Consider the following 26,500-nt stretch of genomic DNA (forward strand, 5'->3'; position numbering starts at 1 on the left):
CTGACCTTTCACCTGCACTGCATTACTTTGCTGATATTAAGATAAATTGCCTGATTTTGGGTAAACATATGCTGCAATTCAAACTGTCAGCACTGGTTTGCTCAGGGATAATTTGTATTGATCTCCCAGCTTCTTCCCAATTTTGCTTACTGACCTCGTGGATAATTAGAGAAGGAGCCTCGGGTAAGCTAAAGTCAGAGCTGAGAAATATGGAAAAGAGTACAGTCAATTGTGCTTTATGTTAATGTTTAGTAGTTTCTACTCCAGCTCTCATATTTGTTAGCAGGACAATCGCTGTATTTATAAAGGAACTCCCACAAATCTGATCTTAATGCAGACGTGAATCTTGTTCACGTGTAAATGGATCAACTATCTTTAACTATTCATTCAAGTAGCACATTTTTTTTTAAATAACACAGGCAAACTTTCTCGATTATTAAAAAAAATAGGATGTGCCCGGGAATAATTTTTGTTTACAAAGCTGCCTTACCTCTGCGGATGTAAATAAACTATATGAAAAATAAAAATGAATTATGTGGCATTCTCCACTCAATATGACTGCTAACTTTCTTTTGGCAATGGTTTACACAAGGCCCTTATCGCAATTCAAGACTCTATAAATTAGTACTGGCTGTATGCCACAATTACTGTACTTAATGCGTAATAAAATATAGGTGTTTTAGAAAAGGAAAATTTCAAAGCCATTAAACCTGAATGAATAAAACAACAGAGAAGCACGGAATCATATCCTGTACCAAATGAGGCAAACAATCAGCAAATCTTGGAAAGGGGTAGATATCCAATCATCGTATGATGGCCAGTATCTATATGAGGTCATACAAATAGGGTCTGACATGACAAAATACACTCAATGATTTCTACAAGCAGCAATAGCTTACTGCTCAAGGAGGATGCATATTTAAATACTTTTGAGTGCACTAGAGTTAATCTTATTACTTTACATGCATTAAAGTCATAACAGAAGAAACATTCTAAATATTTAAGCCATTTCAGTGTACTGGGGAATTAATCATACCACAATTGATAAAAATTTAATGGTATGTGTTGTCAGTTCAAGTTGGGATTGCTGAAGCTAATGCAGCAGCAGAAAATGGTATCAGACTCACAGCTTGCAGCTGTGACCAGCGAACGTAAAACCTGCCTGCTGCTCTATTGAAAAGCACAGAAATAGTCAGCTTCAGTGGAATTTTCCCACTTATGACGTACAGAGTTTTGCCATTGTTTTTGTTTTGAAGGATTAACCTGCCATCTCAGATGTTCCTGCCTCTGGATTCTCACCAATGGATTGTTAACATGTCTAATTTCTTTTCGATTAGTTTGAACTTAAGTTGATGTGTTTCCATCAAAATGCTGAGCCTGTTTCATACCATATCAGTTGTTTGCTTAATGATATTTTCTCCTCCCCACTCCCCTTCCCCCACCTTTGGTGTTCCAATTCTGCACTCCACCTATGTTTCTGAATTTTCACACAAATCACTGCTAAAAGCAGTGCAAGGACAGGGGCAGAGGGTGAGCTCAACGCACTTCTACCTCAGCGTGACAACCCCTTAATTGTGATGGCAGCATCTTGACTGGTACAATACAACTGAGACCTGTAGAACATGTTAGCCAGTCAATCAGCTTGATGCATGGTTAAGTACTGCTAAAGTAATTGCACCCAAATTCACAGGGTTGTTTAAATATAGTTTCATTAAAACATGCAGCAAAAGAAAAACACATGCAGGAAGCTTCTTTTAACACCAACAGTCCATTGTTTCTGCTGTCACACTACAAAAGGGCAAAATGGGCTGGTCTGATTTGGCTTAAAATTTCCATCTGACAGAAAACCTGACTGCAATAATAAAAACAGGAAGACATTCATTTACTCCACACCAGCTGCTGGTTTAAGCTCTTAAATGAGTTCCAGTTTCATTTCAATAATGATCATCTTCCTGTAACTTCCCAATCATGCATTTGTCATAATGTAGTCATCTTCTTGCTACAAACAGACCCTTATAATGAGGCAGTTTTTCACATTAGCAGCATAACTACATAATAAGAACATCTTTCCTCACAGACACGGTAGACCCTGCAATTAAAACTCAACTGTCACCAAAAGTACTAAACCTGACGCAGGGGCCCACTCACTTCTTGCCTCGACATTAAGCGTCAACCTTTGTGAAAGAACAGGTTGTAATGTGTAAAAATTAAATAAAGTAAAATTAAATTGCTCAGTACAGATATATTCCTCTAGAGGGTGGTAGTGATTTCAGTGACAAACTGCTCTTTGCTGACAAGTGGTTTACACATTAACCACCTGAATCCAAGGGGAAAAATGCCAATAGCAATTATATCACCTTGAGGTTATTAAATGTCCTACTGATGAATAACTAGGTGAACTTGACCAGGTGATAAAGACTGCTGTGAACAGATGATTGTGCAGCTGAAGGATATGTCTAAGTCCCGCTGTTTTTAACCATAGCGCTTGGCTTTCAGAGGAATGTTCAAAAAGGTTAGGTTCTTTTAAAGCCAGGCCAATAAAACAAAACCGATATTTAGTTCCCCACTGAATATTTTACCACAGTATCAGATGTGCATTTTTTTTTAATCATTCAGGCTTAAAACATTGCGCAAAAGTCCACCAATGCCTGCTTTTCATTGGGCTCAGAAATAGTGCTAAGTTCTCCACTTTATCATCAACCGAACTGTCTCCAGCAACTCCATTTCATGTATGAGAAATTCAGATGCTCGGAAATTAAAATTTCAAAGATCTCCTGCGAGAAAAATCAATGGTTGGAGATCAATGCTCATAGAAATTTCATGAACTTTGAACCGATATGGGCATGATGATGAGGAGAGGGCTGGAATTTCAGGGCACTGATTGTTCCTCATACAGATGAAACACAGCCTGTGGGGCTGGAGGGAGGTATAAATTTAAGATCAGGTTGAGCCACATGGGTTTTTTTTTTGCAACAAACTGCTAATGTTTTGTGTTAGTGTGGGTTCTTAAGCTGGGGATGGGGATGAAAAAAAACATCTGGAGTCATCTACTGTATAGACTACTTCTGAAAACACCTAACACTTTGCACATTAACAGAGAGAAGAAATGAAATTGGTTCCCTCTGCAGCTGATCGCAGGTGCAAATTAATATTGTAAAATGAAGATCAATACATGGACAGGGCAAAATCAATAGGAGCTAAATTATTGCTGCATTTTCCTCCTCATTCAAGATGAGTTGTGTTTTCCTCTCAAAGTCAATACTTTGCAGCTTTTCTCATTAATTTCTCAATAAATTTGGCAATGAATTTCAATCACAGAACCTGGCAGGGTGAGCCAAGCATTGTGAAATGCAAAGGTAGCACAAAGCCATGGTGGGGTTGAATGCATCATTCATCTGGAGCCGGCCTTGCTTGTTGGAGCAGTGCTAATATTCTTTCCCTTACGTGTTCAGATATTTGTTAAAAAAACATCCAAAAAAAGGGAGGAAGGATTCTTGTGAGCTCTTTCCTTCTAACAGCCTTGCGATGGTTTCCTCATCAGGACTCCAAGAGGTTTCAAACACTAATCAGCAGTTGTTTTGCAGCACTGCCTGATTTGCCATAAATTGCAAAGGGAAAAAGTACATGCTCAATTGCAGCCACTTGTTCCAATTACAGACACTGAATTCACAGGTCACTTAATAATTACATTCGATCAGATAATGGCAAGGAATTTTCCTCAAAGTGCACACACTGACAGTGGGAAAACTGCCATGTTAGCTTATAATTGGAAGACGGGAACTACCTTTTCTATAACCCTGACATTGTCCCCAGGCATTCATATAGGCAGTCTAACTGGGCCTATCACAGAGGGATTGTCTTCCCACTCGAGAGTACCTGACAGTAAATAATAGTACTGATATGTGACACTAGCCACAGAGAGGGGACATCTCATTGTCTTCTGTATAAAAAATGCCCCTGCTGACAACTATTGGATTGCATTCAAACAATTCTGTTTACATACCTTGAAGAATGCCTTTGATTTTAGCTTTTATAGTTGTACTAAAACTACAGCTACCAAACCCAGCCCCGAGGTTAAAGAATACTATGAGGAATTGCTGTATCAGTTGGTCTGGGATTAGAGAGTACAATATGTCTTTAGTTAAAGGGACAGATGTAAGGATTCTGGCATTTGGATAAGTTTATGGCTTCTTGCAGTCAGTCAGGCTCTTGAAGAGCATGTAACAGTTTATTCTCATTTCTTAAGACAGGTTGTACAATGGAAATTTTCATCAGTTGGAAATTGAAGCCTTCATGCTAAAGTGATTTTTTTTTCTTTCTCTCTCTCTCTCGAAGTAAGGATTTTAAGTTCCTTCTTAAAAAAAAATTGTTATCAACTCTCAATCACCTCCCCCGTGACTGAGGAAGAAGGAAATACTCCAGACACTTATTTCCTCCCCGTTATCAAAATTGAGTCAACTAATCTTACAAAGAATCTTATCACGTTAATTAGTTTACTTTAGGTAGAATATTTTATTAAAAATGCAAAATTAAATAAAGAGAAAATGTGCGTTAAACTAAAACTTAAGGACTTTTAGAAGGTCTTACAAATAATATAAAATGTGGTCTCAACTCCTGCGATAATTTATATTCTAGTTTACAATAAGAACCTTATATCTTTTATTACAAGGTATTGATATTTTAATCTAAGAAATCTTTTGTAGTGGAATTGTCTTTGCAACCATAAAAATAAACAGCTACTCGACTCTTAATTTTTTTTTAGTTTAAGTAGGCAAAAACAAATCATTCAATTCAAAATGTAAAAACATCAGCGTTGTTTATTGAGTGAAGCCAGAATGACCCTTTTGTCCTTTTTGATGATGAATTGCTGTCTTCTCACTGCTACATTTTGTCAGTTTTGGTGCAGTTGAGTCGATACCTTCACCTTGACGAGAAAACTTTGTGATTTATCAGTTCCTCTGCCGCCCAACACGACCACAACGTGGTTGAGGAGGGCCAATCATGACACAGGGAACAAGGTATGGTCACAGTTGCCTGGGAAAAAAATAAAGCACCCCGTGATGATAGACAAATGTGTCTTGTTAGCAGCAGCCAAAAAGCGCTTGACTTGTACTAATAACAAAAAGGCCGTGTTGGTCACCACGGGTCTAAAGACGAAGCACCCTGTCACCGCCCGGGTTTGGAAATTAGCAAATAATGTTCCTTTTCCTTGATAAATGGGTGACAGTTCCCCCTCACCAATCATTTTTTAACATTTTGATGCATGTCTACCATCTCACCAGAGGAAGGGAAAAGTTTACCAGGTCTCAATTTTCACATGATGAATGAAACAGCTCTAAATGTGCGAGTTGTGTATGAAGGATAGTTCATTTAATGCAATTCTAGTAAATATGTGTCACTGATTAGGACAAATAGTCAACTTGTGTAATAGCACACAGATAGTGTGCCCTTTTTAATGTGTTCCATTCAAACAAAAGCAACAGTCGTACAATGCAGTGGTGTGGCCTCAAAACCCCTTCTGTCCTCAAATGTCATTATTAACAATTACCCTTCTGGGGCTGTTTTGTCTTCCCATCTTACCTGTCAATAGGGATATTTTTAGACAAAAAAAACCCAACCACGATATGTTTCCAAAAAATCCAATAAACAGGTTTTAAAGTATCAGCTGTGAGAGCCTTTTAAAATTGCCTGATCAGCTTTAAGGGACTTATTAGAGAGAAATTTATTGGCAGGAAGACGAGCATATCTGTCCTTCTTTGATTTTTTGCAGGGCTTGCTGACAGCTGGTACCCACAACAGGCCTGATCAATGGATAACCAATACAGGTATCAGACGTGGAAGAAACTGTTTTACAGTGACAAAAGATGTGACAAGACAAGGAAGGTGAAAGAAACAATGCCCCTACATGAATGTTACCTTTGAGAGTAAGCCGAAAGCAGAGTTTCTGAGGTATAAAATGTGACTCTTTACGGAGTACTATTTCAATGCACAGTCTGCTGTGTGTTTAGTTTTTGTAAATTCAATAATTAACCAATGATTTAATTTGTTAACAAAAATTACTGTGACAGTTGGTGTATACTGACTGCTGGAAAAAAAATACAGACATTTTATATCGCTCTGCCATTCCATTGTTAATACAAAGAATCTTTCGCAACAATGCAAATTTTGTTTCAGCTTGGAATAGTATTATACACTCAATTCTACAATTTGTTTGTCACTTTTCAGAAAAAATGCAAAGTATGTTTTCAACTTTGCATTTGTTACTGAGAGGAGCCTTTAACCAAACGATATTTGAATAAACACTTAAGAAACACTTGAGAAATGTTGCACAGAAAATAAACGTGGTGTGAGGCCTTTAGGACTGGGAGATTCTGGAAACTTGCCATGAAAATTAGGGTAAATGATGATTGGGTAAAAACTTGTGACTAAATAGTAGCTGAGCAATTTAGTGACCAGAAGTAGGATTTTGTGACCATGCCAGGTCGCAATCATGTAGAGTTCAAGCCAATTCTTTACATAAAAGCTATATCAGAGAAAACAAAGATCACTGGAGAGTTATGATTTTATAAACCTGAAATTGAATGCAAGTCTTGGTACTGAAATGATCATTTATATCCGAGACCAGCATATTATTAAAAGACTTGGGACTGATTCCAATATATTCAGCATTCAAGCTTTTCCGTATCTCCTCAGAAAATGTTTACGATAGGCTGCCAGTATCTGTGTTTAGTTACTAGCTTCAGTCTGCTGCAAACGACACATTGACTCCTAGTAATTTGCGATAATTTCCATAATTGAGCAAAAGAAGTTTCTAAAATGAGGGTGGGTCAACAAAACTTATGGGTAGAAGAGGTCAGTGCTAACATCTAACAGAACTTTATTCATGGCATGCAGCAGATCTGGGCTTCAAGCAAAACAAACATTAATTTGCTCGAGTTCCTTTTGTTAAAAGACAACATTTAAGTGAAAAGCTGGCTTTTCGTTCAAAGCCGAACGTTCTGCTGCTGGAAATGATCACCCCTCAACTTAAAATGTAATTTTACAAGATAGGTTTTACTATGACAATTACTAGTGTGACAATTATAATTTGTAGTAATAAATTAATGGTGACCAGTGCTCCAAATCGTTTAATTTAAAAAAAGACAGGTATACAGCACAACCTGTATGTTGTAGTGATAGTACCTTCTTTTAATAAAATCCACCATGATTTGGGAGGAAAATACAACTTTGTACAAAAGTTTGCTTATGCTCTGTTGTATCAGATTACTTCACTGCTTCTGATTTAATCCCAGAGGTGTGTCACGTTCATGTTGACAAAAAAAAGTTGGATTCAATCAGAAACAGCACAGCACTATCTGTACCAAAAGAGGAGTCCAATAGTCAAGAAGTTATTTGCGAATAAATAATCAGTTATTGCTCAGACGTATGAATTAAAAATTAAACTCCTTTTATAAGTTTGACCAATTAAATGTAGCAAAATGTATAGTTAATTTAATTTTAAACATAAGGCAATTTATATTGTATTTTACAATCTATATGGTAATCTACTATTAAATGGCAATTACACAAAGTGTGATTGTTAATTCTGGCACTAAGTGCCAGTTGCTTGAAATTGTTAGTTCTCTCTCATTTTTGACCTTCTGACAAGAGGGGTGAGCTGTACAGGGAATAAGAAGGACTTGTGCAAAAGGACCGGACATGTCATTTGTGACTCATTCTTTTAATTCACCGTGCTAATCAACTGAACTGCTACTGCCTCCCATGGTAATTGTATCTTTATAATGACTGCAAGGAGCAGGGGGAAGAAGAAAAAAACTGCATAGATATAGTGCGATATGTTTGTTCTGTCCCTGATGAGAATCAGCACAATCCTCTTAGAATGTGTGACTAATGGCGTCCTCCACACGCTATTCTCACAGATTTGGCACTTTAATAGGGCTGTAGATAAGCTGCTAATGTCTTTAAGTTATACTTTCCAAAGCTGCATGCCCTACACTATGCTCTTGCTTCATTATCCTGCAGCCTCGTTGCCCTATGTCCCTCCTCATGCTGAGAAGGTTAAATGCTAGAGTGGCTAGTCAGACTGCAAGCTTGGTGGGACTCTGATAGAAAACAGCTGCCCTGGAGAATCACTCCCTCCTCTGCTTAAGTTCACATCATTTTCATATTGTGAAATACAGTGGGACTTGGATCAGCTTTCAATGGTGAAAGCAATTTTCAATGATTATCTCATTGTCTCCATCAATTTAGGAGCACTTCAAATCAGACAGAAGGTTCCAGGTCAGACAGGCTACGACCTCACCTCCCCTTTCTCCCTGCTGCTGTATAAGTTCCCATTTCCTTCTTTCTACCTTTCAAATTTTTCATCGTTGCTCACTCATTAAATCTTTGCAGGACTTGCAAGGCTTTTGATTCCAACTCACCAGTGTAGACAAATCGTCCAGGAGCACCTTTGCAGAACTGCTTTGATTTGTAAGACAGGGTGACCTCTACCACTCCAGGAATGTGTCGAGGTGGGGTTTGAACTCTGATGGCGTGGGGTGTTATCAGCTAGAAGAATCATACAATAAACAGACTTAAGGCAAAGATGACAGAGATAGAAATGATGTTTGCCAGTTGAACCGTAATGATGAAAATTAACCCAAATTGGGCGCACATCTGAAAATGTGCCCGTCTCTCTCACATGCAGTTCAGAGATCTGTGGCTTGACAATGTCTCTTGTAAATAATCCTTGGTTTTAGCTTGCAGGAAAAGCCACGAGGCATCATTCACATGAAAATTGTCTCCATATGCCTCCCGAAGTTCTCTCAGTAATTTCTAGTGCTAATTATTCAATTGTGCCGAATGATCTGGTACAAAACATTATCCACCAGGTGGCGTGGTAGACATCAGCTGCATATAACACAATTTGTCGGGTAAAATGCCCAATATAAATACATCTTGGAGAACTTGCTGAAAAAGTCCTATCTTAACTTGCATAGGTCACAACATGCCGTACGCTTTAGGATCTAAAAGAAGGTTGTTTACCTCACTCCACACCAGCATAGTGCCGAATACGACTTGCAAACCATCAAAGAAGTTGTCTCCGATTATGATGACCGTGGCTCCACCAGTTGTCCATCCTTCACTCGGGCTGATTGCTTTTATGCACGGGGTAGCTGCTGGCACAATAGACAAATAAAAGTTTGAAAACCATCGCCATGGATGCAGGATCCCATCCGCAATGACAAATCTTGCAAAGCAAAGTCACAAAGTGAATGATTGCTCTCCGCAGTTTAGCAACCAAAAAAAAGCAGAGTCATATCTCAGCATGTTCCTGTAGCAAAAGCAGACCATTAACTGTTTTACACTGCAAAGGCCAAGCAGCAGTTTGCTTGCACACAAGAAAAATAGCTTGATGTAGCAAATTATATGTCAGGGCAAATATGGCTATTACAAATGATTAAGCATTGCATGCATGTGGCATGTCAATTTATCTGCTTTGCTTTACAGATCTAAGCAGAGTCAATCAAAAGGTTGTTGAGGGAGATGGAAGAGCAAATGCTCTGAATTTCGATTCCTCATAAGCAGCTAATTGGGTTGGGTTTTTCATCCGCGAACTTTGCCTTTGGTTCAAAACTTCATTTTCCCCTGTCATTCTGTAATTACTACTTTTCACTTTTCATCACAAAAAATCAAAAGCACTATATTAATACTTCTGTCAAAGGTACACATTTTACATCTAATATTGTTTGTCGACATGAATCCATGAGCCATTTACTTGACCTCTCTTTGTCTCTAGAGTCCTCACATTTGCATGAGTTATTACAAGTGGCGCAGACTTAGCACAGGAGGTAGCAGCTAGCACCAGTCAATCCCAGCTCACAGCAACCACTGAACTGCAGAAATGCTCAGGCTGAAGGCTGCACAGCCTCTGAGTGAATCGCTTTGTTCTTTACTTTGATCAGGCCTTCTTTACATGGTGTTGACAGACCTTTTTCATCGGCTTTGATGGTCTTTTGTATGCCGACTTTCATGCAAAGGAGTAAACACTGAGACGTACACTTTCCCCATGACAAGCAAATCTTGCTACTGCAATTTTTACCTGTAGGGGTTGGCTTGTAAGTGTCACATGTAAATTGTCCTCAAATTAACCTAAATACCATTCAAACATTTTTAAAGCAACTGCTTTCACAGTTGGTTAAGTCGTGATTTTTTTCTAATAAAAAAAAAGCACGGTGGCTCTGTTGATTCTGGTGTGATTACTAAATTTTAACATTAAATAATTCAGTTGTCAGCCACTTGGTATCCTCTACTGTTGCTACATCAGGCATTATTATGTTCCACTCTCACATTATTTAATAGCTCAAAGGGCATTTTTATTTATTCACAAATATAAAATATAATTAATGAAATGTTATGGGACTCTGTGGATACTCATTACAACAATTTGTTTTTTAAATCAAATTTTGTTTTATGAATTGTTCACCTGGTTGCTGCCAATCAGTTCAAGCAGCAACTAACACGCAGCCTTTGTTAATAGCTAGAAGCTATTGTTGTGTATTATATTTAAGACATGCCACCTTTCTTTATTTGCTTTTATGTTGGACTAGTGGAGGTTATATTTGCTGATTCCATGTGCATCTCCCTCTGCAGCAGAGGGTCTGAGCACACACTAAGAACCTGCCCTTAACTATTGCTGTTGACTTCATGCTAATAAGTTCATACAAATTTTCATTTCTAAGGCTTCCAAGTGACATTTGCTTTTCTTAATTGCACAGAGATCGTTTGAAAAGGATCAGCTCTCTAAAGACTGACAAGCCTTCTCAAAGGGAGTGACCTTCATCAGCGCAGCCAATTATGGCAAATAATTCACACACAAAAATTACAGTAAACAAATTTACTTTGGAGGTGAGAGAAGAAAAGAATATAAGATTTGCTGCATGCACAAGAGGCTGCTGTCTGGCAGCTGTGGCCTGACAAGCTCGCACATCACCGAGGAATTTGCAATGCTTCTCAGCAGAGAACATGGGTCTAACTCCGCCTGTGCCTTGAGCCATCTTCCTTCTGCCTGTATTTGCATACATTTCAATGCACATACAGAGAAGGAACATGTGTTCAATGGGAACCATGGCAAAATGAATTACACAGACAGTGTTAGAGATCTAATGATATACATGCACAATGCACTCAAGCAGATGATAGAAATTGGAAAGAGCAGATGAAGACAGCAGCAGAAGAACAGCAAATCTGTGCTTTTCCTTCCTTCTGTTCATTGGGTAAAGTTGAGGCATTCATTGAAACTATACTTCACGTTTTACAGTGCGTGTTAGGTTAAAAGCTGTGCCTCAGCACGAGGCAAAACCACACATGGCTTAATGCACATCTCTAGTTTTGTGCAAATGAGCTTTTCATTATAACTGCTACATTTAATTATATACTTTCTATTGATGCACATTGGTCCTCTAATTTTTTTTAAAAATTTCAATACTTACTACGTGTACAATTTTATTTTAAATGCTATAAAAGTTACCATCGTGTGACCACTGATAGATTTATTCCTCCAAGTCAAAGCTACAAATTATTTGTTATGGCTGGAATTAAGATGATCTTCAGGAAACGCCCATTTTAGTACAAAGTGTTCTTTACATCTTTTCTCTGCCAGGACATTACTTTAATAAACAAGTTTCGGAATGTTTTCCTTCCATTTTATCATCTGCAGTTCTCCACTTTTTAGTTGTCCCGAACCATCCACTTAGCAGAAAAGAAAGTGCAGGTGGGGGGAACTATTCCAAAATTACTCCTGTTTTGAGTAGGAAAAGCCCAAGTTAACATACCTGTCTTTCGCTAAACCCACCAAAAGAGGTCCCAGAGTCAGGTTAGCTCACTTTCCAAAGTCACTGCTTGAGAAGTCATGGTGGAGATTTCGTTTCCAACCACTCCATAACACGGAGGACTTTCATTTTCTTTTAAAGTAACTACTGTCCACGCAAAAATGATCTTGACACATACAACAGTGAAATGGAACCAAACTTTTCTTAATGTGCTTCAATCCACTAAATTTGCAACTTTCCAATTACTTTCAACATCCTTGGTGAACACGGTAAAGATGCCAATGGGCGCACCGTTTCCACAACACTGTGGTGTGCAAGTGTGCTAAGTTCCTGACGAGCCCAATCATGCTGGAAACAACCATTCCACGTGACTGTGCAAAGCACGACGAAGGAGAAGAGTTGTTGGAGGCTTCTGTAAATCAATCCCTTCAAATCTGAACATTTAAAAAAATTCTACAAGTATTTGCCCACCGAATCTATAGTTGGTTCTATTCTAATTCATCTTTCCTCTTTTTTTGAAGAGTTTTTTAAACTATCATAATCAAAATTTATTTCCACAGCTGCCACACCACATCGATTAATTTGTGCCAACGTCACAACACGTTTTGACAGTAAAACTAACGAACAATGTAAATTGCAATGAAGGTAACCATTTTTTTTAAAAAAGTAAATGACTCCTAGTGTTTAATACTTTCTAATTTCCTATTGATTTGCTAGTTCACCCATGCAACTTTTCTTACCACAAGTTATTTCTCTGGAGAATTATAATAGCATTTGTCACCTTTCTTTGAATTTACAATAATAAAGCATTCAAACAAGCCTAATCTTGCCTTGCGAAGATTTCTTTGTTCTGCGTACTAAAATGTCTTGTAATTGTGCTTGGGATGTCCAGATGGCTGGTTGATACTCCAGCTGATAGGATTATACCTTTTACCTCTCCTAGGGCCATCTGTTCCCTTTAACTCAGTAAAACCCTGCAGCCTGCATTGAGTTGTCTTTATTGCATAAACCTAACAGCATTACAGGCACTTGGCATGCAAATCACTACAGTGCTGCAGGCCTCATATTGGTAGTGGGTGGGGGGCTGGGGTGGGGGTGGTTGGGAATTGAAAAACTGAACACTGAAGGGAGGTGGAGTCATCTACAGAATCAGCGACAAGAAGAGGGTAGAATTTGATTCCGCGCAATGCTTGAAGGTGCATCCATTGTGTTGCTGCCCACCCCTCCACCTCTGCCACCACCCTACTCCACCCCACCCCTGCTGTCTTGGGCAACTGTAGATGTGGGCTCGGGAGAGAGAAGTCAATGGCAGGCTTCCGTGGCTGCAGCGAGAACACCAGCAGCAACAGCAGGGGGAATTAGTTCTCTTGGAAACAGCTTGCGAGTGTGTGTATATACTGCTGGTGAATATTAGATGATTGGATAATGAGGTGTTGGCGAAGACAAGCTGAACTCAAGACACGTATCTGCACTTTTCACAGAGCACTTCCTGATTTTTTTTTAAACGTGTTGCTAATTCAAAGCATATAGTTCTCCTTCAAGCAGAAATTATTCACCCATATGTAGGTATGGAATTATGTTTATTAACTGAATATCCTGCTTTAAATGGGCCATTCATGAAATTTTTATTTATTTTGCAAACAGCCCAGGGTTTGGTATGGGATGAATTTTAGCGATTCACTCATTTGGTCGTTTAAAAGCTGTCAGGATAGAGTTAAATTATAATGGCAGGAACTATGCTTATTATGAGGCAGTTAAATTTGTACAAAGGGATGTGTGACTGGAATTAATAAGCAAAGGTGATGAAATATTTTAAAATTTGCACTGTACCACTATCGTAGGAAAAAATGGCACTTGATTTGATCCAATTTTCCAAGATTGAATTGAGCATTTCTTACTTTTTACAATAGTTTAGGTTTTTACTTTAGTCCTGCAGCTACTGTTGCTGGTTTCGTCAGATTACCTCGGATCTGAGCAGTAAACATAGTAGTTACAGTGCCCTCCATAATGTTTGGGACAAAGACCCATCATTTATTTATTTGACTCTGTACTCCACAATTTGAGATTTGTAATAGAAAAAAAATCACATGTGGTTAAAGTGCACATTGTCGGTTTTTATTAAAGGGAATTTTTATACATTTTGGTTTCACCATGTAGAAATTACAGCTGTGTTTATACATAGTCCCCCCATTTCAGGGCACCATAATGTATGGGACATATGGCTTCACAGGTGTTTGTTATTGCTCAGTGTGTTTAATTACCTCCTTAATGCAGGTATAAAAGAGCTCACGGTACCCAGACTTTCCTCCAGTCTTTCCATCACCTTTGGAAACCTTTATTGCTGTTTATCAACATGAGGACCAAACTTGTGCCAATGAAAGTTAAAGAAGCCATTATGGGACTGAGAAACAAGAATAAAACTGTTGGAGACATTAGCCAAACCTTAGGCTTACCAAAATCAACTGTTTGGAACATCATTAAGAAGAAAGAGAGCACTGGTGAGCTTACTAATCGCAAAGGGACTGGCAGGCCAAGGAAGACCTCCATAGCTGATGACAGAAGAATTCTCTCTATAATAAAGAATAATCCCCAAACACCTGTCCGACAGATCAGAAACACTCTTCAGGAGTCGGGTGTGGATTTGTCAATGACCACTGTCTGCAGAAGACTTCATGAACAGAAATACAGATTCTGCACTGCAAGATGCAAAGCACTGGTTAGCCGCAAAAATAGGATTGCCAGGTTGCAATTTGCCAAGAATTACTTAAAAGAGCAACCACAGTTCTGGAAAAAGGTCTTGTGGACAGATGAGATGAAGATTAACTCATATCAGAGTGATGACAAGAGCAAAGTATGGGGGAGAGAAGGAACTGCCCAAGATCCAAAGCATACCACCTCATCCGTGAAACACGGTGGTGGGGGTGTTATGGCCTGGGCATGTATGGCTGCTGAAGGTACTGGCTCGCTTATCTTCATTGATGATACAACTGCTGATGGTAGTAGCATAATGAATTCTGAAGTGTATAGACACATCCTATCTGCTCAAGTTCAAACAAATGCCTCAAAACCCATTGACCGGCAGTTCATTCTACTGCAAGACAATGATACCAAACATACTGCTAATGCAACAAATGAGTTTTTCAAAGCTAAAAAATGGTCAATTCTTGAATGGCCAAGTCAATCACTCGATCTGAACCCAATTGAGTATGCCTTTTATATGCTGAAGAGAAAACTGAAAGGGACTAGCCCCCAAAACAAGCATAAGCTAACGATGGCTGCAATACAGGCCTGGCAGAGCATCACCAGAGAAGACACCCAGCAACTGGTGATGTCGATGAATCGCAGACTTCAAGCAGTCATTGCATGTAAAGGATATGCAACAAAATACTAAACATAACTACTTTCATTTGCATGACATTGCTGTGTCCCAAACATTATGATGCCCTGAAATGGAGGAACTATGCTGCAATTTCTACATGGTGAAACCAAAATGTATAAAAATGGCCTTTACTAAAATCTGACAATGTGCACTTTAGTGACATATGATTTTTTCTATTACAAATCTCAAATTGTGGAGTACAGAGGCAATTAATTAAATGATGGGTCTTTGTCACAAACATTATGGAGGGCACTCTATAACCCATAAAAATTACTAGTTCCATCTCTGGAGAAGAATGGAACTGGGTATAGGATTCGGCTTTTTTTTTTTAAATTGAGAAGGTCTCATTAGTATTCGGTTGCTAGGCAAACCCCACACCTACATCAGTGGATACAAACCAGATAAACAATATGTCATAAGATATAATTGCCTAGAAATTCATCTCTCGTCAGTAGTGCTAATGCCCTACACAGTACACAATGGTGATGGTACATTGTACCCTGCCCTTGCAGATTTCAGATACAAAATGCAAGAAGATGTGATGTGCTTGGCACTACCAACAGATGAATCTTGAGGCAGATAACTTAATGCATTTGTATGTTAAAGTAAATTTTGAAAAACTATTTATGATAGATGTAGGGATTTACTTTAGGTTTGATTAAATCATGGGGACAAGCAACTTGAATTGAATTTATTTTAATGAATTAATACAAATATTTATCTGATCAAAAATTTCCAACTTTCTTCTGTGCTTTGCCTTGCAAAATCTGATCTTCATTGGCACTGCAGTAAGGTGGAGATAGGGTTCCCACTGTGCTTGGCAGGGCTCTGATGCCACAACAAGTAACTATTCTTTCCATATGTTCTAGGGCAGGGAATATTAACACTTTTTTTAAAGACATTTCAGCATTACACATCCTAAAATGATGCACTCACAGCAGATATGACTTGAAAGGAGACAAAAAGACTAATTTTTGAACTTTCTCTACCCCAGCAATGCTTAAACTGGGTACGGGTGTCAGAGGTTATGGAGCGAAGGCAGGAGAATGGGGTTAGGAGGTTTGAGTCCTGGGATGGAGTCGAGGGGGGAGGTAAAGGGACAGGTGTTGCATCTCCTGTGGTTAAGGACCCAAACCCAGGTGAGGCAGAGGTTCATCTGCACGTCCTCCAACCTCATCTATTGTATCCGCTGTTCCAGATGTCAACTTCTCTACATCGACGAGATCGAACGCAGTCTCGGCAATCGTTTCGCTCAACACCTTCGCTCAGTCCGCCTTAACTAACCTGATCTCCTGGTGGCTCAGCACTTCAACTCCCCCTCCCACTCCCAGTCTGACCTTTCTGTCATGGGCCTCCTCCGGTGTCATAGTGAGGCCCAGCACAAATTGGAGGAACAGCATCTCATATTTCGCTTGGGCAGTTTACACCCCAGCGGATGCACATTGATTTCTCGAACTTCAGATAGTTCCTCTGTCCCTCTCTTTCCCCTCCTCCTTCCCAGTTCTTCCTGTCTCCTACTACATCCTATCTTTGTCCCGCCCCCTCCCCTGACATCAGTTTGAAGAAGGGTCTCCTGTCACCCATTCCTTCTCTCCAGAGATGCTGCCTGACCCGCTGAGTTACTCCAGCATTTTGTATCTACCTTCAACTTATTCTATATAACTCAACGTTGCCTCAGAATCTCCTGGACTCAGACCAAAGTGGGCCACTTTATTGCTCTGCAAAATGTTTGATTTTGTACATCAGGCATTGCTTGCTATCGAGTGAAACATCTCATGTCCCCGGCTCCTTGTCTTTATTTTGCTGTTGTAGTTGCGAGAACTGATTTTATTAAAATTGAACGCTGCAGTTCAGCCTCAAATGAACAGAGCATTTGGTCATGTTCCAAAAAACATTACTCATTTTTTTTTTAATCATGCTTAAAACATCGAGATATTTGTCTGCTGTTTTTGGATGCATTTTTTCTCCCCCTCTCTGCCTCCTAAAAACCCACAACATTTATCAAGTTAGTTGGATAAGTACATTTTTCCCCAATCGAACATGAACTTCCTGTTACACTGCGGTTCCCAGCAAATGTGCTGTGACTAAACTCGGCAGTGATTCAGTTTTAGTTCGGCATTCCAGATTTCAGCAATTCTTTGGATTCAAAGACAGCTTGCCCTCGCGCTCCACCTTCCCTTCAACAAGGATCCGGGCGCTTTCTATCAGTCACATATAATCGGTCGGAAGAAAACAAATGTTTTGTGCAGTTCCTTTTTTACTTGCACACTAAACACAGATTTTTTGTCCGTAGCAGTAGAGCCCAGCTCTACAGGAAACTGAGCTCACAGTAAATTCTTTACAGATTTGATCATTTTTTACTTTTTATCCATAATTGTAACTTACGAATCAAACACGCCAGTGGAGTTCTGTGTGGCTGACCAGAGTGAGGCAGATGCCAGAGAAGAATAAAAATAATGGCGAAAGCTGATAGCAAAACAAAATAAAAGTGATCTCTTCCAAAGAAACTGATGATGATGTGATTTCACTGGAAAGGTATGCGACATTGTGAAAAAATAAATGAAATTTAGGGAAAAGGAAAACTAAACAGATTGGGAGATAAAACAAAATGGCAGTGTTGAACCAACTCGTCCAGGGATATTGGTTGCCCAACAGTATGGAAAATGTACTGGAAGGAAACGTAACCTGAAGGCTGTATCACCGAAAGAATAGGAATGTAAAATTTAATGGGAAAAAAAGCTTCTGCAAATCATAAGCCAATGCAAAATGTGTGTGCCTACCATTTTCCAGATAAGAAGGGACCGTACCTTCTGAAGGGTCAAGGCGGCGAGCCCGCCTTCCATGCTTAGAGTTGTTGTGTACAAACATGTTGTCTGAGACAGCCAGCACATGGCCATCAACATTAACTGTTGTCGATATAACAACCTGGGAATAAAGAGCACACCAGTTAGGGGATAGTTACAGTATTGTGCAAAAAGTCTGCAAAAGTGCTGACACCTTAATGAGCTGAAAAGAAATACTAGGGGCCTTATTTTACAGTTAAATTAAACTGTCTTTGCAGTGAGCATGGAGTGGTGCCAAAATAAAGATGCTCCTTTCAAGAACAGTTTATGTAGTCACTATAAATACCTGTCATTCATGCAGGCTCTGTAAAAGCTTTCTCTTATAATTGTGTCTCTTAAAAACCCGCCACACTAATTACAATTTAATCTGCCTATTATGTTAACAAATGAATGCAATTCATGAGAATATTCTACTCACCATTATCAGGTCCTAAAACACCCCTCAAGCTACTCATTTAAATAGTTGCTGTTTTCATTGATCTATTGATATATTGATTAACTAGTTTATCTAATTAGAATTACCTCACTTGAGAATGGGTTCACATGAAAGGAGGCAAGCATTCTGAAATTACCACAAACTCTTTAATAAATCAGTAGGCTTTCCTGCTTTCTCTTGGTAAATTATCCCAGGTCAATTTTCCACTTGCATTTAATCACTAATAATGAACTTTTTTACATCTGAAAAGAAAGGGCTGAATATGAATAGTGAAAGTGTTTTCAATCAGTGTAAAATAACCCTCCCTCAAGTTCATTTTGATGGTGATTGGTCTTGGTCTGTCAATGGAATTTCCTTTTTTTGAGTGAAAGAGTTTCATTCTGCACCCAGGTTCAGGGACTGGCCATTGGATGCGTGTTGGATAGAGACTTCTCTGGCACCCAGCTGCTTCATAGCAAGGGAGAGCATACAAAATGCATGACCCTGCTTTAATGCTAGAATTGCTTCTGCAAGGTTTATTTTGAAAGTCCCATCGCTCAGTTTAAAGTTTCCAATGAAATGCAAAGCACTAGCCTCGTGAAATGAATTTTTCTTTTTGCACATACAATCTGTCTTAATTTTAATTGACGTCATTTAATTGACGTTGACTTGCAAAGATCTTTTATGATTACCATAACACATCATTTTAATACTACACGTTAAGATGTCCCCCTAAAATGTGAAAGTGCCACGTGTTGTTCAAGTAAGAACATCGAGTTCTAACCACCTAAATGAGATGAACTCCAAATGTTTCAATCGCGACTCTCATGCAATAAAGCGTGTACATTGTGTTAGGGTCAAACTTCCGAACCTGGGATTGGCATGGATTAAGCAATGGAATGTCCTGACTGGAGTGTAAATAATGATTGCATTATTGGAAGGAGCAGTTGCTGACGGGAGTTATGTAAATCAATTTGCACAAACATTTTTTATATAGTTGTGATTCTTGGAAGCTTTTTAAAAACTTTTCGTGGATTTAGTTTAGACGTAAAATACCACTTCTCCTGACCTCACCAGTACACCAATGTGGCCCTTACCCATTTCAGCTGAATGGTCACAAAATGCTGGATTAACTCGTCGGGAGAGGCAGCGTCTCTGGAGAAAAGGAATAGGTGACGTTTCGGGTCGAGACCCGTCTTCACCAGAAATGTCACCCATTCCTTCTTTCCAGAGATGCTGCCGCTGAGTTACTCCAGCATTTCGTGTCTATCTTTGGCTTAAACCAGCATTTGCAGTGCATTCCTACACATTTCAGCTGAATAGTGTTTGTTGCCTCTTCAGATAATAAAACCATATAGTAATGAAATTGGCACCATGAATATAATGTCAATATGACGTGCCAAATATGCAATCATTTAAAACACATAGCTAAACAAAGTGATCAAAATGTCCCTTTTCCTACATTATATTGTAATGTAGAATAAGAATAGATTTGGTTTCTGATAGCAATTGATTTAAAAAAATGACTGAAATACAAGACATGAATACAAAACCAGAGGATCAACCCCAACCCTGTTTGATATGTCACCTTATATTGGTCATTTACTGAAGAATAATATGCAATTCAGCATAAAGCATGGGAAGCCTTCCCTTCACACTCCTGTAGTGCACCTCAAGAAAGGTACTGAGGCGGCAAAATCAGCACAATGAATTGCCTGGAATTTGACATCACGTTAAGTCCAGTTTAATTTAAACTTCTCCCACCTTCTGAGAAGCAGGGAGATTAGCTGAAGAGACCCAAGAAAGTCCTTCTAGTGACTAGTGCTTCCACTGTCGACCACAAGATCACTGGTGACGGATGCTTCTTTTAGTCATCAGTGAGACAAAGAGGACATTTCCACTCATTCTAGGTTTGACCTTCTGCTCCACATCAATGGATCAATATCGCCAATGCCACATAACCGAGATGCATGAAAAATGGAAACACCACTGTATTTTCGCAGTGAGAATTTTTTTCCCCATTATAAAATTCTTCTGTTCAGTCTTTGGCGAATATATTTGGTGTTTCTTGAAGGTGGGAGTCTTCCATTCTTCGTTAACTATAGTTATGTTTCTCAAAACCATAATCACACGGCACAATTCACAGCTTACTATCAGTTATGAAGAAAACATGCAAGACTTCTAACAATACAGTTACATCTTTCTACTCTGGAAACAATTTTCACTTTCACATAAGATCTGTTAACAATGCTACGTTTTTGGATATTACATTGGTGCAGGATTAAGATAAATGAAAACAAAAATGTGATTAAAAATGATAATTCAATCCACATTTTCACTAAATAATTGCTTTTCCTGTAAGAAATGTAACAATTTGCATTAGGTACAAAGCAACAGTTTTCATATTTTGTAACTATTTTGTAGCTCTTTGAACAAACAATACGAAGACCCCACCTAATAATTTAAATAGTTAAAAGAACAAGTGAGTTTTATGTACGGGAGAAAAAACTGCTGCAGTAATATTCATTGGGAAAACTTAACTAACTGAAGACCATGACCAGAGAACCCACTCACAAAATGAATCTTGGCAAAGAGGGATCATTTGACTTTAAATTAAGACAAGGCAAAAGTTCAAAATCCGGTATTAAATTTTTAAAAAAATTTTTTCGAGGCTTTCTTGCCATTTAAATGAATAATCTATTGTACTGTAATCTCCAGCGTTCTTCCATGTTGGTCCAAGGACTAGCTGTTATAAATCTACCTTGAAGATTAAAGGTACGTCCATTTATTAAGTAGAGAATCTATATTAATGGCATTATTAGTTGGACAAATGAATTTAGAACTGATTTAATCAAGAGCAAATAATTTGAATTGAATTTATTATTTTGTTTTTATTGAAAGCTTGTCATGAAGGAGTGTATTTTAAATTAAACGGGCTTTTACTAATCGCTGGCAGGATTGATTAAATATCCCTGCATTATTTTAAACCTAACTAATCATTTCTAAACTATTTTTTTACACACTGTGTCCAAATGGTACAGCATTGCATGTCATGCAGGAACGTACTCTGTTAGAGAGTCATAGAATGTGGGTTCGTGTCTGTGATTCTCCACATAGAGTTCCTGTTCTCTGCGGGGCTGTTTGGGAGGCACAAAGTGGAGGTAAGGAAAATCGGCAGGTGTGTTAACCCGAGCCACTCTCCTTGTACCTTCTTTTAGCTGATTACACACAGTCATTGCCATAGCCCCTGCGAGCAGGTTACTTGTCCAGCCTTTCAGTCAGGAAATAGTGCATGGCATGGGGCGGTCGGTCTAAAGAGGGGAGAAAATAAATAAATAAATCTGCGGGTTAAAAAAAAATGTGGACTGACTATTTAACACTAAGTACCAGATACTTTGGTCCCCGACTGCCTCCCGCAGCTGAAAAATAAGGTCCCAAAAGATAAGAGGCCGTTTAAAATTGCATTTATGGTGCTTTTATTTACCTGGAATCTACGCATGTCTCTCGGATTTCCTGCATTCTTCAAGCAGTTCTGATTGCACTTGAGGAAAAACTTTAAGAAGAATCTAAAATTAAATACAAAACAAATATTAAAAATCCATGAAAATCCATGAGGCTACTTTAACTGAGGGGTGAATAAATAAGATCATCATAAAGAACAGCAAGCTTGCATTAGTATGCATGGCTCACGTAATTTGCTGCCTTTGTAATATACCTTTTATTATTCATTAATATATCGTTCACAGATTCTCTTCCATGCACATCTGCCATCAACATAAGTCACTTGATATTCCACCCACCAATTTTTACTAACAACTACTCTGCAATTAAACCAGGCAAAGTCAATACCCAGGTAAATTACACACACCTGCGGCCATGCTTCATTTTAACTACATCAGAATAGGACCTAACAAGGTGAGAGCATACAGCAAAGTTATGGGCCTGTCAAGCAATTAGGTTTCACTTCGGGGACATACACACAGGGCAATTATGCTGCACATTACAACCTGGCTAATCTTCTGAACAAATGTCATCTGTGAGGGACTGGATGAAGACAGTTCATCAGCAAATGTTCCTTTTTACCTGCCATATTCTACATCTAACAACGCAACTCAGTCTCTTCTATTTAATTTAAAGGATTGTTCGTCTCCCGAAGAATTTTTGAAAAAATATATATTGTCCGCCTTTGAAGTTTCAGCAAACTGTGCACGCCACACAGAGGTTGACTCTCAAGGTGTGAGAGTGAGCGACCATGTGGTGCAACACAGTGCGTTGTTAATCGACTGATAAATACACGAGTTAAGCTTTCTGCACAGGTACATTGACAACTATTATACCATGGCATTGCTACATTTAAAGTGATCACGGCTTTTCCACAGTCGGACACTGAACATTCTTGTACATTTTCATAGATGACCAGAAATTGAACACACTATTTCCTATTTAAGGGAATCCTGTACAAAAACTGCACAGATATTCCTCAGTTTTGACTTACTTTAATAATGACAATATTAACTTGTGGAAACTGAAAAAAATCTTTGAGTTATAGCCTGTGTTGCGTCAGCCCTTAACATGCCTGTAACTTTTTTGATCTAAAACTGTCAGGCATGAATGTAGTGAGATAGCTTGGGCCTAAGGTGCTGGTCTCTTAGGGGGTATTGGCTGTGCAAGACATCAGGAAGTCAAAAGGTATGAGTCCTAGTCACTTGCTCTTTTACCCTCGGAACAGGAAATTCATAGGTGATATCTGACAGCCTGTGTGAATTCGTGTTTCCAGCCATCGCTGCGTAAAGGATGTCTGTGTTTGCGATGAAAGCAACAAAAAAATCTTTTTGTGTGGCAGAAAATCTTTGACTTCAGCACCAATAAACTCCTTTATTACTGCCAAACACAGATTTGCTGATTACAGTGAGGTGATAAAAATCCCATGTTGTCATTAGTGCATTATGCCTAATTGTGTACAGTATGTTTAAGGTTCCATCGGTTAGCCCATTATCAAAATGACCATTATGTACACTAATTCTCTGACCCTGTGTTTATTTCCCTAAAGAGTCATAATCTTTCACAGTAGGTTTTAGAGTAAATCAAGCTTGAAATATAGGCTTTATTTACTTCTGCTACTCCCTGGCTTGTCGGAGGCTCTAGTTCAGACTGATCTGCTATCCCCGCAAAACAATGCCACCTACCAATGTGGGACTGGAAATGGGCACAATATGCAATCTTTGACTTTCTTGTTTGTTTGTTTTTATTGCCTCATATAACTTATTTGACAAACTCCATTCCAACGTTCAATGCTTTCAACGGGTCCTTCCAACGCACCATTGTTCCTGAGTACTATTCATTTAGGATTAACATAATATTAATTAATATCAAAGTTACAAGTTGGACTATTAACAACAAGAATGGGAAATGTTTTAAAAATTTTAATTGCAGATAGAAATGACAATCAAGTGTGAAATTTAAGTATTTAACTGGTAGAAGTGAGTTTATTGAAAATTGAAGGATAATAAATGCCGGGCACAAAAAGCTAGAGTAACTCAGCGAGTCAGACAGCATCTCTGGAGAAAAGGAATAGGTGACATTTTGGGTTGAGGCCCTTCTTCAGACCCTTCACAGAGGTGCTGTCTGACCCACTGTGTCTATCTTTGGTTTAAACCAGTATCTGCAGTTCCTTCCTACACAATAAATGCTGGATATGTCCACCATATATATTAAAAATATCATCTACAGATATTGAACCTGCAAAGAAAAGCTTATATACCTCCACAGGCCACTGTTTACACAAATACTATCCCATGATTCCCTGATGCTCTAAATGGCTTATGACTTGTGTATGAACCATGTTAATGATATAAATAACATTAATTCAAATAGCTAAAGGTTTGGTCTTTCCGTGTCATTTTCACAGCCACTTCAATTGATGCATGTTTGAACTATGAATTGGTTCATTTATTTTTACTTTTATGAAGTTGATTAGCAAGAGCTCTTTCCTTATCTGATGAAAATCATTTTAATTGTAGTGTTAGACTCAAGTGTAATATCCATTACATTATGTGCTGTTTAAATTCTACATGGGTATTGTGTAAATTGCTCCTTTGTGAGTGTGGAAGCAATTATTACTAAACAGCACTCTTAAATGGCTACAGAACTTTGTGGTGTTGTTCAGACTATCAGAAACAAAGCAGCCTGTTTAATTGTAATTTAATGGAATATCAACGAGTCTATGGCATTAGTCGCTGGCAAACGAGAGCAGGAGAGAAAAATTAACTGCAATTATGTTTGATTAAAGCTATCCTTCTCAATAATCAGCTATCCTGACAGGCCATGAGGCTCTGGTGGGTTTCAGGATGGCAAAAGGTGTTGAGCAATATTAGGGCCAATAAAGGAGATATTAGCATAGCTAATTACAGCAGCACAAAACCTGTAAAAGGGACCTCTGTGTATTGTAATGTGTGAAATAATTGGCTGAGTCCGTTATCAATTACATGAAGAATGAATTTGGTTTGTCACTGAAAAGCTGATGAGATGCATTTCATTTGACACTGCCTCTCTCCCCAATGTTTTGACGTAACTAAGGACTTATCAGCTTTTATCAAAAGCTGCAACTTTCCAGTGGCCAAATCGCTGATAAAATTATCTTGCCAGCAAGTGTTAGGTAATTAATACAACTCATCCTCGCTGCCTTGGTTGCTACTGCTGCTTTTTGCCTATCTAAAGCCACTAATCATGTAATAATGATTTCTTTCCCTCTGGTCAAAGGAGAAATAGATTAGCTCTTTAGAAATGCAGCTGGCTTGATGTATAAACTATTTGTGCTTCATAGCCCTAGTAATTGAGGGAAAAAAGTCAAAAGTTTTCAACGTTTAGATTTATCTCTTTCTCACTCTGCACGTCTCAGGCATAGGCAGAGGAAAAAAATACATTTCCTAGTCCTGATCATACGAACACATAGTAGATAAAGAATTAGTTCAAAAATGTGACATTTCCAGTAATTGGAATTTTGCAACAGCTGTGTAAAGCTGTGTAATAAAATCTGCGACCTAATAGTACTGGCAGTGGAGAGTTTACTTTCTCAGTAGGCGGTAAAGGGAGATATTCAAGGGGACAACGCAAGGAAGAAACACAAGATGCAGATGACCATGAGGATAAAACGGAGCATCACTGAGGGGACTCTTTCATGGCAAATGGTGCCAAAGAGGCCAATATAAACAAATTCAACAAGACCCTGCGACCAAATGTGTAGGAAGGAACCTCAGATGCTGTTTTACACCGAAGATAGACACAAAATGCTGGAGAAACTCAGCGAGACAGGCAGCATCACTGGAGAGAAGGAATGGGTGATGTCAGGGATTTCCTCTGAAGAAGAGTCTTGGCCCGAAACGTCACCCATTCCTTCTCTCCAGGGATGCTGCCTGTCCCGCTGAGTTACTCCAGCATTTTGTGTCTACACTGGGACCAAATGGTCCACCGTAAGATTCCATGAGCTGTTAATAAATGACTAACTACGTCTGAAGAAGGGTCTCGACCCAAAACATCACCCATTCCTTCTCTCCCGAGCAGTCTGAAGAAGGGTCTCGAACCGAAACGTCACCCATTCCTTCTCTCCCGAGATGCTGCCTGACCTGCTGAGTTACTCCAGCATTTTGTGAATAAATACCTTTGATTTGTACCAGCATCTGCAGTTATTTTCTTATACTAACTACGTGAACCGTTTCGATGGTGAAGAGAGAAGGTTTGCCTGGGGATCTGCTCAACTAACACTATGGGGTTTTGTTCATCCAACTAGGCTGGCAAGTGAGGAATTAGTTTACCATTTCATCTGAAAGATGATGCCTGCACTAGTACACCACTTGAATTTCATTCCAGATTATGAGCCCTAGTTCGTAATAGAATTTGAAAAATGCAGAAAGGTGAATCTAAACTAGCATTAGGATGTACTTAAAAATGATTTACACTTGGCAGAGACTTCCACGTAGAATATAAAACTGAAATCCGATACAGATACAGGAAGGAAAAAAAAATACTGTCTGAACTTTTTTCTTTTAGGACT

The 26,500-nt window shown here is 38.8% G+C and overlaps 1 protein-coding gene across 7 annotated transcripts in view; it reads right to left on the reverse strand.

The window, feature by feature from the left end:
• ebf3a (EBF transcription factor 3a) overlaps positions 1–26,500 on the reverse strand; it is a 125,954-nt gene that overhangs the window by 19,643 nt on the left and 79,811 nt on the right. For 5 of the 7 annotated variants that reach the window (XM_078413642.1, XM_078413643.1, XM_078413646.1 and 2 more), the window contains 4 exons: positions 21,935–22,016; positions 18,000–18,117; positions 9,028–9,161; positions 8,424–8,550 (listed from right to left, as the gene is read on the reverse strand). In XM_078413642.1, the coding sequence (XP_078269768.1) occupies positions 8,424–8,550; positions 9,028–9,161; positions 18,000–18,117; positions 21,935–22,016 (461 nt within the window). The remainder of the gene's footprint in view (positions 1–8,423; positions 8,551–9,027; positions 9,162–17,999; positions 18,118–21,934; positions 22,017–26,500) is intronic. The other 2 variants (XM_078413648.1, XM_078413645.1) reach the window with 1 other exon arrangement.

Source organism: Rhinoraja longicauda, chromosome 16 (assembly GCF_053455715.1).
Source record: "Rhinoraja longicauda isolate Sanriku21f chromosome 16, sRhiLon1.1, whole genome shotgun sequence".
NCBI classification, from domain to species: Eukaryota; Metazoa; Chordata; class Chondrichthyes; order Rajiformes; family Arhynchobatidae; genus Rhinoraja; species Rhinoraja longicauda.